At 32.1% G+C, this 20,757-nt stretch overlaps 1 protein-coding gene across 2 annotated transcripts in view; it reads left to right on the top strand.

The window, feature by feature from the left end:
• Positions 1 to 20,757, top strand: part of LOC118188494 (tetraspanin-14-like) — an 87,286-nt gene that overhangs the window by 47,643 nt on the left and 18,886 nt on the right. For both annotated transcript variants that reach the window (XM_085809720.1, XM_085809721.1), the window contains 3 exons: positions 11,949 to 12,086; positions 15,323 to 15,370; positions 19,240 to 19,359. In XM_085809720.1, coding sequence (XP_085665846.1) covers positions 11,949 to 12,086; positions 15,323 to 15,370; positions 19,240 to 19,359 — 306 coding nt within the window. The remainder of the gene's footprint in view (positions 1 to 11,948; positions 12,087 to 15,322; positions 15,371 to 19,239; positions 19,360 to 20,757) is intronic.

A 20,757-nucleotide genomic window follows, 5' to 3' on the forward strand; every position in this document is an offset into this window, starting at 1 on the left:
GCAAGTATTAAAAAAGCATCCAACTTTTCTAAACATCTTGGTATTTCTGACATTAATTTTAAATAAAGTTATTGCCTTCCATTTCAAAAGGCCAAGCTGTAAAGTCGCTAAACACTGGTAGATCACTTCGGGGCTTGAATCCTAGCGAACGGGCTGGTTACAGGTGCATTTTCGTGGTTTTTCTCATGTGTAACCAGGGTTCGTAGCGGTCCTTACAAGTGCTTATAAGTCCTTATATTTGAAAATAAAAGAAAAAATCCCTTATAGGTGCTTACTTTTTCTCTTACTTTTTTGCTTTTAGTGCTTTTTTTTAACAAACGCACATTTTTTCCTCGTACCAAAGCCAAAACTAAATAAACAACTTTTCTTCCTTATGGAGCGTCAGATGATGAATCATACTCCCAGAAATAACTTTTTGACCCTTTCTCTGCATTAACGTAACCTTTGGTGCGTGCGAGTACAGACAGGGGCATGTTGTTCTGTTGGTCAAAGAATTGCGAAAACGGTAGAAAATTCCAGTACATTCTGTATTCTTTTGCTCCCACCCAATATTACACACGTTTGAATTTCTATCAAGACTTTAATAATTTACATTCTCATTCTGCCTGGTCAATTTGTATTCGAGTTTATTATGATTGGTATGCTTATATTATGAGCACATGTATGAATATTTATAATATATTTGCAGTAACTGCTGAAGTAGAGATAAACTTCAAAAATGGGTAAGTGTGTTTTAACACAGGTTAGTTTTCTAAGGAATAATATTTGGAATGGCATAAATAAAGTAAAAGTAATCGAATAATCAAAATTTTTTTTTTTTTTTCAAATGCATTATACAGTGTGGAAGTTGGGGGTTCTCCCCTTTCTCCGCAAAATCTCGAATATTGAAACCATTACAGTTCACAGCAAAGCAAGCAACGGACTTTTTTTTTTTTGGGTCTCTTTCCAACCTGGATTGAATAGGACTAAAAGTTCTGCGGTCTATCAACCCAAGCGAAGAATGATTCTATTCCAGAAATTTAACGCAGTCTGTTCAAAATTAGAATGAAAAACCCCCCAGATTGGTAAATCTCTCAATCAATATGAGTATGGCAGGGATATTGCGTAGAGCTTGACGTGTCCTGCTCGACGATAAATATGGCTGCATGGCGGTGAAAACCGGATGAAGCAAAGGTGCATTTTCCTTTATTTAGTTATTTATTCTCCGAATACTGTCAGCTGTTGATTCCGATTGCATAATATCACATGCGGAAGAATAAAGGTACACATATTGCTCAATAACGTTTGCGATATTGTGCAGAGATAAAAGATTTTAACTGTGCTTGCTAAGCAGATTATTTTTCAGTTCCATTGGGCTATTTTTTATATGATGCACATATCGAAATGTCAAAAGCATTATTTAGCTGAAAAATCTAACCCCTTCCTCTCTTAACCAGTTACGCTCGACTATCTGGAATTTTTCAGATAATCGCCGAATTCCGAGTATGTTCGTTAGTTAAGCTTTTACTGTTAAAGGCTTAACTAACCAACATACTCGGAATTCGGCTGCATGAAGCAATTTTCTGTCTTCTATTTTCAGAAAAGTTCCTCTTTTTTTTTTTTACTTAAATTATTTTGCTTGCAATATCTGTTAACCCTTTCATGACGGCGTCCCATATATGCATTTCATAAAAATGTCTCTTGCAGCTGGGCGTCCCATCCACATATCACTAGAGATTGCATTCAGAGGATGGGTGATGCGTATACACATTTAAAGCTGGAATGTTTTTCCGAAGGCCACTAGATGGCATCCTATGCCCATTACTTTTGAAATGAATACCTTTTCTGACCTTGACTTTGGTATTTTACTCATCAACTGTTGGGAGAGTGGGGGGGAAGCGTAAACAGGGGCTCTTTAAATCACTGTGTAGTAATATAAATATTCGCGTGTCTGATTTATATCCCATTCCTTTTTTCGTCTTTTTTTTTTTTCCGTCTACTATGTACAGTCTTTTAGGGTTACTATGTGGAGTTCTGTTATGTTTTGCATTGCCTTCAGATATGTTTCCGTTTCTACTCTTTTTATTTCGGAAAGCCTCACCTCCAGTCTGTTATGGCGGGAAGGCGCTATTTATTAGAAGAAGAATACCCTGTTATGGTTAATGAACCATTTACTAACGCAGATGAAAGTGATGATTCATTTTCTAAAGAGTTAGAAAATGATACTTTTTGTAAGAGTTAAGTGATACTTCTCCTCACTTCGAGATTTACCACATTCAGTCTTCATTTTAAATTTTGTTACTTCTTACTGTAAATAGTCTTTATTGTGTTTTTTTATTAATTTTAAACTTTATTAAAGGATTTTATCAATTAAAACTTTGGAATAATTTGAATAGCACTTCCGAAAATTATTTTCCAAGAAATGCAATTTTTTAAGTATATTTTCATGTAACATAAAGAAAAAAATGTTATTAAGTGCTAATTTTAGCATATATAAGAGCTCAAGTAATAATCTAAAATGATACCAAGAATTACGATGCTAGAGGTGAAACTTTTTTTTTTCTGATTTTTTTTTATAAAATTAGGCTTAGCGATGCAAAACCTCCATCTTGTACGGTGACTGCCTTCAATTTGCTTCCGTCCTGAACGAGCGTCTTAAACAAAGGTGCACCGGTGCGAAAGGGTTAAAGAAAAACTGCTATACAGTCAAAAGTCGTTAATCCGGACTCGTCGGGACTTCGCCGATTCCGGATTATCGATTTTTCCGGATTATAGATCATCAGTTTAAATCTCGTAAGATGGCATGCAGAAATTCTAAAATTAAAAATATGGAATCGTAATTTATGAAATAAAGAACAATTATAATCTAAATGGTATCAAAATTTACAAAAAAAAAAAAAAGCTTAATATTTATTTGTTTACTTTATTAAACATTTCTTTCAATGTAAGTTGTTCAAGTTGCTTCGTTTTATGTGATAATACTTTCTGTTTAATTCTATAAACAGACATGATTTCTTGTTCAGTTACAAAGTTCTGCTGTTCAAGTCCCGTTAATTGCTATGCCGAGAATACCGACTAACTTGTCAATCGAAATTTTTTTGTTTTCACTAACCTCTCTGTCACATTCTTCATGTCTTTATCCATTTTTTACAGCAATTCCACTTTTTGTTTTTTGCATTATGGACAATGGACATCGAAACATACTTTCGTTTTGTACGATCCTTTGGGGAGCTCCAGAATCAGAAATTCTATTTGACATAATCGAAAGTTCAAGTTTACTTTTATAAAATTGCTCTTACAGTCTGCAAAAATAATAAGCCGGATCCAATTCGAAGATTAAGGAACAACGCAATCATCAACATTAATGGAAATAGATAATTAGATAATTTTAGCTTATACCGTTTGTTATACATAAAACGGGCACGCGAAAACGTTTTCTGCACTTGCGCACACGCATATGCGCAGTCGTAAAAGGTCTTACGCGCACGCGTAAACGCCTATGCGCATGTGTCAACGCGGCGCATGCGCAGAAAGTTTTTAGCTTTGTGGTCCGGATTATGGGTGTCCGAATTAACGACTTTTGACTGTAGAATGAAAATTTAGAAAATGTTCAGAATTTTGATTTAAGTTGATTTCAAGTCAATGGACAGTGTGTTCAACAGCAGATCATAACTGATCGGTTGTGAGACTTTGCACATGAAGCATTATGGAGTTCTTTACATCATTCAACGTCACAACACCTCTGATACACCAGACTTTTTAAATAGCCCCATAACCTGAAATCACACAGAGTTAGATCCAATGAACGTGGTAGCCATGGATTAGGGAAGGAGCCACTAATAACACATTCCTCTGTGAAGTGTTGGAGCAATAGGGTCTTTATGGAGCCATGGATATGTAGATGTGCACCATCCTGCATGAAAATAGTCGATGTAAGGACCCACCTTTGCTGTAGTTGCGGTACCACAAACGTCTGCAACATGTCATGGTACTGATGGCCCATAATGGAACATGTGACTGGCTCACATTCACCAATTTCCTCAAAGAAGAATGGGCCAAGGATAAATGTCGCCGTGAATCCACACCAGAAGTGACCTTTGGAGACTGTAGAGGAATTTCTATGTGGATCCGCACATTTTTCTTAGCCCAAATCTGGCAATTCTGTATGTTGATTGTCCCATTGACATAGAAATGAGCCTCATCGCTCCACAGAGTATTCCAAGACCATGACAAATTAACAGTCATTCTGTTGAGAAAACTGACTGCAAATGAGATACGTGGCTTGTCCCTATCAAGCAGCTCCTGTGTATGGCAGATCTTGTATGATAAGTAGTGCATTATGTTTGAGTACTTTTTGGATGGTGCTGTAAGAATAGTCTATCTGTAAAGAAACTGCATGTGCACTACTGCCTCGAAACTCTGATGTCTGAACTATGCATCAGCAGCTGTCTTGACGGCATCAACAAGTGTTGGGGTGACACGTTTACGCCCTCTTTCAGGTTGAACTCCTAATTTCCCTGTCTCTTCAAATCTCTTAATTATGGCTTTGCTACTTTTAGTACACATTGGTCCACGCCATAGATTATTTCTATGACGAAATTCACAAGCTGCAGCAGAAGCATTTCCCTTGTTTTCTTAAAACAGCTTCCCCAATAACGCACATTCAACTAAAGAGACCGTCATTAGTACCGCCAGAAACATCAACTTAAACATGACAATGTCTGCAAACGTTTTATACCCTAACTTGTTTCACATAAAGCTTCCTCTTCTTTGCAAGCCTGCAAATCTCGACATTTTTCTCATACAACTGACAGCTTTTCCCGGTTTTGCATTTTATTACTCATAATTCTTGTTCTGGATTGTTAACATTGTTTCTGTATTTCGTTTTGGTCGTTTATTGTGTTAAATTTCACAAAAAGGAAAGGTGCCCTCTAGTTATCATTTTGAACTAAATTTTTTTTCCGAAATTCTGTGAGCACATCTCGTGTATACAAAATTTCGTTGCATTCCGTTCACCCGTTTGCGCTGTAGGATGCCTTTTATAGGGGATTTTTAATTATAACCACCCGGTATATATATATATATGTAATATTAAAAGCACAAGGAAAAGCTGCAGCAGTGTCGATGCATGATTAGACCCATATTGAAGAAGATTTTGATTGCGCAGTATGCTAGTAATGCTAACTTGGTAATATCTAAAGAACTTGGCAGTCGAGGCAGTTTTAATTCCATTTTTATTTGCAACTGATATTTGTGGCCACAATCACTTGGCGCTCTAATCGTGCCTGTCCACAGAAGCTTTACATTTTTGATATTGTTGAGATGGAAAGCAAGCAAGCGAAATTACATCTTAGCACAGTAGAGAGCAAAAGCTGAAGTGCGTAGTTATGAAAGATGGAAGCACGCGAAGAGAAAAGTTTTGGTTTACAAGGACAGTTTCAGTTCGCAATTATTACGCCATCAGAGCTGCGTGGGCCAAAGAGTGATCTACAAATGACGCAAAGCAGAGAAGTTATTACGATTTTAGAATAGAGAGGAAGAATTAATATTTATACTTATATTAGAATTCTAATTCATATAATTTTCTCTTACATATCCCCCCTTCAAAAAGAAAAAGGCATAGCGACAGGGAAGCCTTTTTAATGAGAAAGAGTTAAAGCACTAGCAAATGTAAAAAAAAAATAATAATAATAATAATAATTGTAGTATTAAAAGCACAAGGAGAAGCCGGAGCAGTGTCGATGCGTGATTAGACCCATATTGAAGAAGATTTTGATTGCGCAGTATGCTAGTAATGCTAACTTGGTGATATCTAAAGAACTTGGCAGTCGAGGCAGTTTTAATTCCATTTTTATTTGCAATTGATATTTGTGGCCACAATCACTTGGCACTCTAGTCGTGCCTTTCCACAGAAGCTTTACATTTTTGATATTGGCGAGATAGAAAGCAAGCCAGCGAAATTACATCTTAGCACAGTAGAGAGCAAAAGCTGAAGTGCGTAGTTATGAAAGATGGAAGCACGCGAAGAGAAAAGTTTTGGTTTACAAGGACAGTTTCAGTTCGCAATTATTACGCCATCAGAGCTGCGCGGGCCAAAGAGTGATCTACAAATGACGTAATGCAGAGAAGTTATTAAGATTTTGGAATAGAGAGGAAGAATTAATATTTATACTTATATTATAATTCTGATTCATATAATTTTCTCTTACATATATATATATATATTTGAAGCCGGACCATGACCCAAACTGTCAGCATTCTGTTTGCTTAAAAACATTATGAAAATAAACATCAAATGAGCTTTCTCAGTCTTAGACAATGCAGTAAAAGTTAAGTAGCAGATGATAATGCGGCAAAAGTAAAAATTTACTCTTACAAATATTTAAAAAAATGATAACAAAATAAAATAAAGAAAGAAATTTTTTTAAAAAATGGTTAAAATTTGAATATCGTCATCAATAATTTAAAAAAATAGCTTTTCATATAGTATTAATAAATACTTATTACGCATCATTGGGGGGGGGGAAATTTCATATAATTAATTCTCCGTAAAAATTTATTTGAAATTTAAGGTTAAAAATAGCTATGGCAATTCACTGTAACAAAATCCATAAACCAGAATTGGCGTTATTATCGCTCAAAAAAAGATGCCAAATTTCAAAACACGAAAATATGTAAATTTGTGTATATCTTGGGAAATTTTGAATAAAAAAACTATTTTTTTTTTCATTTATGCTTAGAAACACACTTACTTTAGGATGGTGGTAAACATTTTATAGGTTATAATTCAAAATTTTTTTCAAAAAATTTATAAAAATTTAAAAAAATAGAAATTTTAAAAATAAATCTTAAAAAATGAGTGAAATTTATTTGGAATGAACCTAAATTTCGAAATGTGAAAGGAACAATAAAAAAAGATATTAATAAATATGTACCAAAATTCAATTAATATTGACGAGCTTAAATTTTGAGACCTAAATTTTTAAAAGCTACTCATACGAGTTTTACAAAACTTGGCAGTCTGACATAATTTTAAGTAGTAGAATCAAAGTATGGAAAAAAATTGGTTTATCTTATTTCAGAAAAAGTCCAATTTTGTGTCAAAATACCTATGTTAAAACAATGCTATATATAAATCTAATATATATCCTAAGTCACGCTTTCGAGACATGAAAAATGCAATTTGAATTTCGTCAATCGGCCTAGTAGAACGGAAGATATAGAATTGTCTGCCCCTTTTTTTTTGGTGCAGTGTACATAGAAAAGTGATTGAACTTTTAATAACTTGCTCATTTTTTCAAAAAATATTAGGTGCATTTTTTAAAATGTCAAAATCGGCACTTATTTCTTGTTACACTTTTAAAAATTTATAGTAATTATTGTAGACTACTTAATAATGAAATCTGCCAGTTTTGCAGTATTGATTTCTTTCATATCGTTGGGAAACTACTAAATAAATTTGCAGATGTTTGTTTAAACCATTAAAAGTTTCATTGTTTCCATCTCCTGTTTATGATGATAATAACAAAATTCTGCATGAGTGAAAAAGGATTTCCATCATATTTTGTTCTAGTTTATTTAAAAGATAGTTAATTACATTTATTAACCAATTTATGTAGTCTTCCATCTGGATACATTGATGATATGACTTGAGATTTGTGATTAAGCAGTTGTTTCCATATTTTCACCAACTGCTCAAGTATTTTTTATTTTTTAAAAATTTTTATGGAACTGTCATGTTTTCTTCCCAATTTTCTCTTGCACAGTTTATTTATATACTCCAGAACTATTGGTTTGTTTGATTATGGGAAAGCACATAAGGGCTATCTCGCATGGGGATGCCTTCATGGTAAACTTTCTAAGGGAAACTGATATCCACAAGTATAATATGTATAGTTTTGTTATTTATGTGCTATCAAACCAAATTTAATGTTAAAATTCGAAAGAAAATATGTAAGCAAAACTCAGAAAGCCATGACATCTGTAAAATTTTCTAATCTGCACACCTCTTCATCCTGAGATGTGAGCACTTATAGAAATTCTGCTATTATGTATTGTTGCTGAAAGCATGTCTCCAGAATCTTAAAAGATGAAAATAACTTATCAAGCCTGTTTTTGAGAACTTACATTAATTAAATAAGCAACAATATAAGCCATTTTTCATATGAAAAGTTAATAGCCAATTTAGTAACTGTATATCCCATTTACAATATCAGACGAAACATGGTGCCATGTTTTTCAGTGTCACAGTCTTCTTCTCTCAAAGATCATTGCTGGAACCATTTGAGACTTTTTCCAGTGTAGCTCACTTGAGTTACTTTTAGTGTGTAGAAATAAAAATCTGTAGCATTATTAAATGGAAACATTTTAATAGGTGATTTTAATTTTTTTGACAACTTTATGAGTGACAACTGTTTACTGAAAAAGATTCAATATTAATTTATCAACTTGATTTATTTATTTAATTATGGCAAATAACATTAGGACTACCTGCCTAAGAAAAAGATGCCTTCATTGAGGATTTTTTAAGGTAAACTGGCTTATATTCATGTTATGCATTAAAGAAACTACAAGAATTTCCTTGCAGCCAACCTGTTCACTCAAATTTAAATTTGCCTGGCCACTCTTGACTTTATCAGCTTGAAAATTAGCATATGATTTCATCTGCTGCAAGACTTTATTCAGGTTGATGTTTCTTTCGTGCAAATCCAGTTAATGTTTTGCTGATACATAATGTTATTATTTTTTATATTTATATATTATACTTCTCATGTCTTTAAGGGGACTTTGCCTTATGTCTATGTGCTGTTTGAGTTATTTCCAGTGGTTTATTTTGCTATATGTCAGGGATGGTCAAATTTCAAGACAATGGGAGCCACATGATAGATTTTATGAATGTTTGAGAGCTACAAGTGCAAATTTATATCGGGAGATAGGTTTTGAATAAATAATAATAAAATAATGAGACACGTTTTGAATATAAAGAAATTTTTTTAAGTAAATTAATGAACATGTGATTAGCATGGTTACATATAAATATGAAAAAATACCTCTTATATCCACTCTTTTGTGTTTAGAAAAGTTAAGTTACAAGAAAATAAAAATTTGTAACTCTTCTACTGGGCAACTTTGAGTAAATTACAAATCGTTAATTAAAAGAAAATAGAGCGTCTTTTTTTAACTCATAAGCAGGCTTTTAGAAATGATAAATTAAATTATACATGTCAACGTACACTGCAGTGGAATCGTAGTTACCCGAAGTGGAATTATATGTAGTCTTATGTACTTGTTGCTCTGACAATAAGCCAGCAGTTTGAGATCTATCAAATTTTTACATACATGATATCAGAAATTAAATTAGCAACTTATAAAGAAACGTGGCACTACATGTTTTCTATTTCAAATTCCATTTGTGTTAAAAAATTAAACTACGTTTATTCAAAACAAGTCACATTTCAGAGGGCAAAGGATTGCAAGTAACTCGTGAGCCCCAGTTAAGATGTCAGAGAGCCATAGTTTGGCCATGTCTTCTATATGTTATTATTTAATTGAATAGAGCTTCCATTTCTTAGTGCTTTTCTGTACAGATACTGAAAAGATCTGTAACCTGTACTGTCAACAAGATAAATAGTAAGGAATGAAACTGATTTTGACTGAAAAAGAATCATCCTATATTTCTACTTGCAGTTCTATCCTCATAAAAACTTACATTTAGAGCGGTGGTATTTTGGGGCCATTAATTTAATTTACAGTAGAATTAATTTGATGAATGGTAAGAATAGTTTTTGTATAATCCAATTTTAGTTAAAAGATCTGAGAAGTGTATACGGTGTATAAATTTGAAGCAGTTGAATGAATTTGTATTGTTAGGTGTCTTATAACATTTTGACAAATCTTTTGTTGTGAAACTTCCAAAAAAAAAAATGTCAACTAAAAGATTTAAAAAAAAAAAAAAAAAAAAAAGAATGCCCTTTTGCAGATTTATAACTGTAAAATTGTAGTAAATAAGGCCATTTTTGTATTTTAACAGAGTGGTCGCAAAAGGGCACCCTTCAGGGCCCATATGCAGCCCACAAGTATGTTTCTCATAAGTTAATTAGCATTATTATGGCAATTTGAAAAAATTAAGATTTTAATGATTTTCAGTCCAATTTTACATTTTCATCGCCCTTGAAAATGAATGGGAATAATGCCCCAGAAAACCTATAAAGGAAGTTAAATTTACACTGTTAAATACATCTTATTCTAAAATCTGAATATACAGGTTTGATTAATCATTTCTGTTAAATGTGAGTTACCCGAGTTACAGATTTGTGCCATAAGAATAATAACTTTGTTTGGAATACATTTCTGTGTTAATAGTTTTTTTTCCACAGTTCAGAATTGCAAGTCTAAAAAAAGAGCTGGATTGTCTAATGAGCATGTACAACTTGTGATAAAAATGTGCTAGTAATATTTTTTCAAGGTCACAAACTATCAAAATTGAAATGCCGTGAGGTATTGCAGGTGATAGTTCTAATAAGAAGTAAAGTTTATTTACATAACAAATATGTGTATCTTTTTCTGTATGCAACAAAGAAAAATTTAATAAATAAAAGGTAAACAATTATCATTATTTATTCTCAAGTTTCCTTCCACTTAAAAGTCTATCATAATTTGCTCCTTTTTTGTTTCAGTTATTTAGTGGTTAATTTAACATATTAGAATTATTTGAAATAAATGTTCACCTGAAAGTTTAATATTTTGCTCTCAATACGTTTGAATTGCAAAGTGTCACCACCAGAAATTCTCAGAGATATCGACTTCTAGATTCAGATCACAGATATCAACCTCTAAAAATAAATACAAATTGAATTTTTTCCTTTGCATCAATGTTACTTCTATTTATGTATGTTTTGATAAATATTTAGTAAACAAAATTTTAAATTTAATTAAAAAAACTGTCATGCACTTGACAAGGTTGTGGCCTGTCGTCAGTCCTGCTGCTTCTACTACACAAATCCCTACACTGTCGGAATACTGATCTGCCTTTCATACACTACATGCCATACACAGTTTGCATTTGGTGATAGATTTCAGAAGCACCTGCATTTCCTGCAGTTTAAAATTGCAGGATCGTGCATTGACACTGTTTGGAGGCATCCATGATACAAACGCTGCCTCTTAATGTGATTCTGATGATGTCCCTTGCAATCCCAACACTCACTGTCCTCTATGGGTGCATGCGTAGTCATCTTTCTCTTGAAATGGCAGAGTTATTACAGCAGGGCCACTTTCATTTGAACTGCTCTTATATCTCACCTATTTTCATACTTTACTTCACATATATTATCACAATACGCTTGATATATCTGATAATGAATATCTGTTGCTTTCATGTTCCTTGTTGTTAAAAACTGTTAAGACTATTTCACAGTTGGTGGAGTGCTTGATTTTCTTAAACATTTTAATCTCATACTATGAAGCATACAGATTGATGCTGTGAATGCAAGTGATGTCAAATTGTATGTAAAAAATACAAGGAGCCTGTGCGCACGTAAAATTTCAAACACTATTTGCAATATACATTACTTAAGATGATGAAAACAAAAGTAGTAAAGATTGGTATGGCATTTTAGAGCATTTAGCATAAATTTTTATGCATTGATACATATTATTTATAGTTCTTACATAGAGACAATAAGGCTTTGTTTATCACCATTTTCTGAACTGTAGATAGTTTCAAATGCAAGTTAATTACAAGCACAAATGTGTAAAATGAAATAAAGAACCACGTATCTTAATTAACATTAGTAGGGGTATTATTGTAAAGAAATTTTAAAAAAATGGAACAAAATCTGCAGTTATGAGCTATTAAGTAAAAGTGCAATGTTTAAGCATTACTGTCTATTATTTTAAGATTGGAATATATGTTCATTTGCCAGCGTTATAAATGAAGGCTGCTATAACTGCTTTTTGTCTTATTTCAGTTTCAGTGTTGTGGAATATCTGATCAAGGATATAAGGATTGGTCAAAAAACATTTACTTCAACTGCAGTGTACAAAATTTGAGTCCTGAAAGATGTGCTGTCCCTTACTCATGTTGTAAAAATCCTCATAATATTGAGGTTTGATTTTTCTTGAGTTTATCTCTAATTAATGCATAAAACTGATAACTTCATGTAAATATTTGTGTCACTTTTTTTGAAAAAAGTTAATTTTTTTTTTTACATGTGCTGTGTATCCTTTCTAAAATGACCATCCACTATTCCATATGATTTTCAGGTATGAGGAAGCTGTCTTCTTAGAAATGACTTTTTGGCATTGATTATTGGTGTGCACAACATATTAATCTTATACACACCTGTTGGAGTCTATTAAAGAAAAGCATTGATGCAGAATGCATTGATGACTCTGTATCAATGCAGAAAAGCATTGATACAGGATATCCCATCGAGACTGCCCAAACCCTGCACAGCCAGATTCCTTGCTTGGAATATTAAAAGGCCCAAAGAACTATTCCTGTGCGACCCATAGTTTTCTAGATAAATGCAAAAGGAAAGTATGGCGTTTGAATCATATTTAAAAGGCTGAATCTAGTAGCTACCTGTAATCTTCACATGGTGATAATGTTATTCCATTCATGAATATTGTGATATGTACTTTATCTTCAGTAAGTGTAATGCTAATGCCTTACAAACTGCTGGAGAGTATGTCTGTTGCTAGCCATTATGACACCTCCTGATTCCAAAATCATATGCAGCTTGTATGACAGACTAAGAAATACTGCAAGTGTCCACCCCACACACAATCTCTGTGATGATGGTGGAAGAATACACTGTGGGCTTAGTCCAGCATGGGAAGATGCAATACATTGGTAGATGGGAGAAACTCCTAAGTTGAACACACACCCTCATGCCAGGAAGCTAAATGCCAGTAGCAGTACTGTGCACAGGTTATTACATTCAGAGGGGTTATACCCATTTTGGTACACAGCTGTGCAGTGTCTTCATCGAGATGACTTTCATTGATGCATTAAGTTTTGTGAATGACTATTGCAACAACATGAAGCTGATAATGCTTTCATTGCACATATTTTGTGGGTGGATGAAACATATTTCACACATGATGGGGGGTCTTCAATAGCTGTATGTGGTCAGGGTCCAATCCTCATGCAGTCCATTCCAGAGGCATTGGGTTTTCAGGTCTGTAAAAGTGTGGGCCACCATACTAGTCACATGATCAGACCATATCTGCTACTTGAACAGCTCACTGGACATTCATACTTGGTATTTCTCCATGATAAATTAACTGATTTCCTAGATGACAATATCCTTGGTGGTAGTACATGGGCTATTGTTTCAGCATGATGGAGCTTTGACACATTTTAGTACTTTTGTTTATGTGATTGACTGGATGTGGAATATCCAGACTGCTGGATTGGATGTGGGGGGGTCCAGTTTTATGGATCTGAAGGAATTGGTCTGTTGAGACATTTTTACTACAAAAAGTGTCATAGTTACTTCATGCTACTCTGCTTTGGTGGGCACCATGATGCTGAAACATATGCAGTCAGCTATTCCATGGCACACACATGCATGCCTCTATATTGACAGTGGATATTTTGAACATCTTATGTAAACATATACAAATATCAATGTTCATGTTTCCAATAAAGGTTCCCCTCCCCCCTTGAATCAAGTATACTTTTCTTTTGTATATATCTTGAAAACTATGGGTCAGGTACAGTTCTTTGGGCATGTTTTATGTATTGGCTTTGGGCATGCAAGGGCTGTGTGGTTTGGGCAGATTTGATGGGACACTAGGTATGTGTTTATCGTTACATTAATGAAGGTACAAATGATGCTGTTAATCACAAAAATAATTAACAAGTGATATAATCAAAATTAAGACAACATAGAAAAAAATTGTTTTACACTTAGGTAAATGTTTTAAATTTGACACTGATTTTGTGTAAAGCAAGAAGTATTGCAGAAATTTTTATTTATTTATTTATTTTAGTAACTTCAAAATTTTTTACAACTCCTTTTAAGTCATTCAAATTTATCATGGGAGTTCTACGTATATTGTTTTCTTATTGATTAATCACTTTTTTAAACAGTTTGAACTATATAAAGTAAATGCAACAGTAATTTATCTGTTGTACTTTTTTGTTAACTTCTTTTTGCAACAGTTCCAGCAACATCTTTAATGCATTTTAATCACTGTAAAGTTTTTACAACATCTATGGTGTATAAAATTTAAAGTAAACACTCAAATTATGGTCACTAAACTGTTATCTTTAAAATAAGCACAATATTTTGCAATAACTATCTTTTGCTTTTTGACTAAACACTTGGTGATATCATATCTGCTGTGTCTTCACTTAAGGAAAACAAAAGTAATATTTTTAGATTTAGTGCCTATATAAATGAAAAATTAATATTGTTATTCCCTTTTACTTGAAATAGGTTGTATACCAAGACAAAAATAATTTCTTCACTAAAATTTAGTTCTTTAAAAAATAGCCTTGCATTTATTAAGGGACGAAAATATTATATTCTTTTTAATTTTTTAATCTATGTTGATATAAAGCATCATAAACAAGACAAAAGTTCCTTTACTTGCTCATAAATGTGTATTCGTCATCAAGAGAAAGGCAACCCTGTTATGTTCAGTATTACAAATTTTGTATAATGTAACATGAAAAGTGTGAAGAGCAGAAGTAACAAATTAATGTAATGCATTAAAAGTGCATAAATCCAGGTCTGAAATACCAGGGGCAATTTGCAATTAATAAAAATTTTGGTATTAAAAGAAAATGCATTTCATGGCTGTTTTGGGGAATACAACTTTCTTAGCAAAACCCTTTGCTGTCTAAGAGTTAAAATTTTAAAAATGAGTCATGGAAATATTTTTTTTTCCTCACAGTTTTGTGTTTTGCCAGTGATATTCAGTTTTTCATAAATTACTATATTTTCTTGTCAGCATAGTTGCCTGTGTTCCTTTTTGATTATTGTGACCATGAAGAATAGCAAAAGGTTTTGCAAATGCATTTTAATTTTGAGAATGTCAAATAAATACTGGACTAGAAGTGCATGGTTAATTCATAGTTGAAGAGGGCATATTGTAATTAATTAATTTATTTTAAACTTGTTAGATATTTTGTTTCTGTCAGTGGTTTATAACCTCAATATTAGTTAAAGAAAAATCTTAATTTTTTAATGAGGAGAAATATCTGAAAGGAACTTTTGGATTTTTGAATAAATTTTGGTCAATGTACAAAACGTGTCAACTATCTTACATAGTCTAATTAATGTAATAATCTTTCTTTTGCATATATTAATATACTTCTTTATTGCAGAGTGGATTAATCAATATTATGTGTGGCTATCAAATGCAAAATGCGTCAGTGAGTATTCTAATTGTCACAGTTGATATATTTTGAATGTTAATGATAAATTTGTAAGGCATTTACATAAGCAGATCCATAAATTTATGCCCTCACATATAAAAAAATTGTCAATAAATTCCTCTTGTACTGTAGTGGTGATACTAACTGAGGAAATTCTGAATTTTTATTTAGGAAATTATATGCGTTTTTAAACTGTTTCCAGAATGATGAGCTAATTTTTTCCTTAAATATTTAAAAGAGTAATATTCTGTGATTAGATTTTTGACTAAATGTCTTTATCCCAAAGAAATGAAACAGTGCACGCATCATGTGTGATAATTCTTGGCCTTCCTGCTCTACTGTGAAAAAATGTGTAAAACAATTCGTCATGGGCAGAGAATTCATAGATGGTGATTCTTGTGAGGTCAACCATTGGAAACATTGTCATAAAAAATTATTGATCATGTTCAAGAGGAAAGTCAGAGGTAGCAGCAAGAATGGATTTATCGAACGGTTGTTTTGAATGTTCTACATGAACAAAATTTCTGCAAGATGGGTACTTCTTTCAGCTATTCGAAAACAGCAATTTAGTTTTAAGGAACTTGACCACCTCCTTACAGCCCACATGATTATTATTATCTGTGCTCTAAACTGAAATCTACCATGGAAAGAGATTTATTTAATTATGATGGGAAAAGAGCAGTTATGGAATGTCAGAAACAAACTTTCAGATTACTTTTTTAATGGCATGAAACTGCTCATTAAAAACATTAAAATCATATTTAGATAAAAGAATATCATATTGAAAAAAAATGTAATTAAAATTTTTTCTGTTTGTTTTGGTGGTATATCAGACCAAAAATTTCTGGATTTACTTAATGTAAGATGTTTATACTACTTATTTGTAATATAAAATTGTATTAACAAACATTAAGGCTGTTAGTTTTTGCTGATATTAATTAAAAATGAAGTAGCTTATAAGTCTTTTTATCAAACTTTGAACAGTCAGAAAATTTGCTGATATTAATTAAAAATGAAGTAGCTTATGAGTCTTTTTATCAAACTTTGAACAGTCAGAAAAATGTAACCATTCACATCGAATACTCTAATAAAGTAAATCATAATGTTTATAATTCATTTTTCCTTATATGCTTTAATTAATCACCAGATTTCTAGTTATGGTTTTAAGGATGTGAGGAGCAAAATTTTCTTGTTTCATATACAGTGGAACTTTGGTTTTCGATCCTTGGATAAGTCAATATTCCAGATACACCAAACCAAATGAATATGTGCTTAAGTCAATAATACAAATTCATAGCCCTTCTAATAAAGAAAAAAATGCATTTTTTGAAAAAATTAGCACAATGTCGTAACAATGTTTTTTACTCCCCATTATTTTATGAGCTTTGTCATTTGTATATGAGTTTTGGAGCAGGTGGCTCAGTTTTGGGGATAATTTTTCTCCTTTGTATTGAAGATGTCTGGATAATTATAATCATGATTTTTTTTTTAAAAAATTATGCTTTACAAATTATTTTTACCATAAAATCCAAAATTAAAATTTTAAGAAACCTTCAACTTGGTCAGTTTTATTTGTTTAATTAAATCTACCTAATGGAAGGAATGCCTTTGTTGAAGAATTTTTAAGGTGAACTGTTTTAAGGTTCTGTTCCACTTGAGAAACCATGAATACATTCATGCAGTCAACCTATTTGGCAGGATCTGATTTGCAATAAACTATCTCCAGCATAAAGTGGTTTATGATATATTTCTTATATTCCAAAAGACTAACATTGCTCTTACTACTGTTACTGTATTTGCAAAAAACAAAGAAAAGATATCAGGGTGTTCTAAAAAATGAGAATTACCGAGAAAGGGTTGCAAAAATGATATTTCAATAAAGTGGAAAATTCAGTAATTTGAATCTGATTGGGTATTTGTAATCCTTTCAAAACATGCATTTTACCGAGAGAAAAATTAAGGATTTTATTCAGAAACAGGGAGTAAAACATAGTAATAAATATCGTAAATATAGAATAACATTAATTATCAGCAAGAGGGTATCATGGAGCATGTTTATAAATACTTTAAGAATTACATCTTCCAATTGCCTGATGTTGGAATATCTGATTTTTTGCACATATTGCCAAGTACAGATAATGCTTCTTTGGGTTTAATGCAATGTATAAAGCAATTGCACTTTGAAGAAGCAACATCATTATGCAATGTATTGGGGGGGAAATAAATGCAAGTTTTGCTATCTGAAAACTGTTTACTTTCACGAACTAAAGAATAAAAGAAAAACTGAAAATACAAAATTTAATGTTTAGAGTAAAAGTATAATAAAAATTATGTTCATATAATAAAAAAAAGATGTATAAAATAGGATCCCAAAATGTGGAGGTTTGATCAATTTATTTTTAGACCAGTAAAGTGCAATATCAGGTTTCAGTGTTATGCCTTGTAAAACCGGTATACCTATCAAAACATATATTTCTTCTGAATTGCTTGGATGCCATAGGCAAGTTTTCCATATCAAGTCGTACCAACATCAGAGAATAGTTGCAATTCTCTTCATCTGACGTAACATCATATTCTGAGGTTTCTGATCCTGAAGATGACAGAAAGTAATCAGCTATTTCACTTTCAGACATATTCAGAAAAATAGCACCTTCCACAAACAATAAATAAAAACGGAAAACACAGAATTAAAAAAAGTATGTTTTACTCAAACAAGCAATAACTACGCAGTCATTAGTCATCACTGTCAGGCATATTTGAGAAAAGAAGCCAGTAACAGAAACAGTTAACAAAAACGGAAGATACTGAATAAAAAAGTGTGTTTTATTTACACAAACAGAAACACGAGCAATAACCACACAGTCAATTACTTTCACTGTTTTAGAAACATCCCCTTTCCAGTTCCTCTCCCTCTTCTCTGAAATAGTATCCTACTTCGCATACTCTGTCAAGATCATTGTGATGTTGCATTCCAAAGCTTTGCATATAATACCTGAACAAGGCGTATATATACACCCACAACAGTTAAGGGGTTAAGGTAGATTTTTTTAATGTTCTTAGTTATTTCATTACATTTTATAATAAATACATACATTCAAATACTCGTACTTAATTTGACAATTAGTTCATTTTTGGCAGAAAAATTATTAATTTTGGTCAAAGAAAATCGTAAAACATCAAGGAAATTAAAACTTCCTTTTCATTGGGAAACCTATTAAGATCACAATGCCTTCATGGAGAGCTTTCTAAGGGATATACTGTGTTTACATTACACATAGGAATACCACAAAAACATACATTCAGCAAACCTGTATTTTGGAGTGTGAACTTGGGTTGGATTATTTTGTCCAAAATTGATATTATGTTATGTTATTATTGGTGTTGTGATGTGTATGGGACACTTGCATTAAGTAATTATGGTGTCTATGCTGTAGAAAGCCATGCATGTGTTATGGCTTGCAGACTTAAAGTCTATTTTTAAAATTAAGAGATTATATCTAGAATATGGTTCTTATCATCCATCCACAAATTCATTCAAATAGTGAACGAAACTGTTTAAAATAACTGGCACTGTGTTGTATCATGAAAGAGACAGTTGCTCTATAATGAGCAGTGTGTCAGTTAATCCTTGATTAGTCTCCATTAAAGGCCAAAGAAGTCTATTTATAATGCAAGCAACTTATGAAACTTATTGTATTTGTTAGTAAAATTCACTGCTGTTTAAAATTTTTTTTTTCTTTTTTTTTCGTTGTATTTAAAGACTGTCCTCTTCTATAAAAGAGTGTTTTCTGTGTTGAAAATGTTCTTTTTTTTTATTTGAAGAGGTATAGATTGCAAAACTAATATCCTAATATCATTTAATATAGTCTGTGACAAATGCTGCAGAATTTATATTTTCTCGAGGCTGTATTGAAGCTGTTCAGGATTATGTTGTACATAACCTGCATCTTGTTGCAGGAATATTTCTTGGAGTGTCTTTAATACAAGTAAGATTTTTTTATCAAGTTTTATTGTTCTAAAACAGAAATTTATTTTGAAACTTGTACTTTATTTTTATTATGATTTTTTTCGTGTATTTCTCGATGGAAAGTTTAATTCATAGACATATTTGTGTTTTTGTTGTTGTTTTCATTGTCATTGAATACTTTTCACCTGTTGCATCACCCTCTAGTGACCTAATACTCAAAACTCTTTTGACAAAAGGAGATTTTCGCAAGGACTTCTGTTACTTTATAAGGTATTTATTTCTCCGATCTTCTTGGCATGCCCTTGTGGTGTAGTGGTCAGCACGCTCAACGCGTATTCGAGAGGTCCGTGGTTCGAGTCCCAGTGAGGGCATTGCTCATTTTTCATCTCTTCTGCTTTCAAAAAATTTCTAATGCCTCTACAACTTTATTTAATAGTATACATTGCAAAATCAAATGCAGCAAGTATCTAAAATTTTAAGAGTACAAAAAACATTAGTAAACAAATAAAATTATATGAAGGCTGGATTAAGGCTTTTGACCTGATAAAATTATGGATGAAAATTATTGTAACAGAAAATAATATAGTGCATTTTCCATGCTTTTAATTCCAAATGCTTTCAGAATTCTAATATTTCAATTTTTCACTGTTTATTACTATTTTCCTAGATTGATGGCTCTACATTTGTTTTTACTTTGCTGCACTTCCTGCTTTTGATATGAAATGTTTATCACCTCTTCATTTTCATTTAAAAAATATTTCAGTCTCTGAAGAAGAGGGACTTAGAGCTGATCGCTCTTAAAATTAGCAAGTTTTATTCAAAATTTACATCAGACAAAGGCTGCTTTTTTGTCAAATATTAAATCTTATTTTCTGGACATATATTGAATTATCTTTGTAATTTTGTTTAAAGAATGGATTTCCATACCTTTTACATAGCTGCAAATTAATGCTAAGATTTGAGTACTTCTAACTTCTTTCAAGTTCTTCCATCAAACACTTTATAGAATTTAAGTCAGGATTATGACTTTTTTAAAGATTCATCCCACCCAGAATTCTTATTCAGAAATGTTCCTATATGATGTTACTTTTACTCTGTAGATTTTATGTCTGGCAAAATGCAAATTAATTTCAATTCACTGCTGGAAAATATGGATTACAAACCTTATAAGAAAGTGATCCAGTGAATGAAGTGCACAGCTGAATCTTAATTTAAAAAAAGAAAATTGAATGCAAAGTGACTTAAATTTTTGATGGAATACAACATAGCAAATTTTTTTCACTGCCATCTAGAATTGCTGTTTTGAAGAACGCTCAAAGTTTTGTACTGTCAGTATTGAATTTATGGAAATTACGTCACTGATTTCTATGCCTCTCAAGATTACTTACTTAGAACAGTTTCAGGTGTTAAAATGGAA

This window comes from Stegodyphus dumicola, chromosome X2 (genome assembly GCF_044657685.1).
Source record: "Stegodyphus dumicola isolate Sdum_Otavi_A_Nest chromosome X2, ASM4465768v1".
NCBI lineage: Eukaryota > Metazoa > Arthropoda > Arachnida > Araneae > Eresidae > Stegodyphus > Stegodyphus dumicola.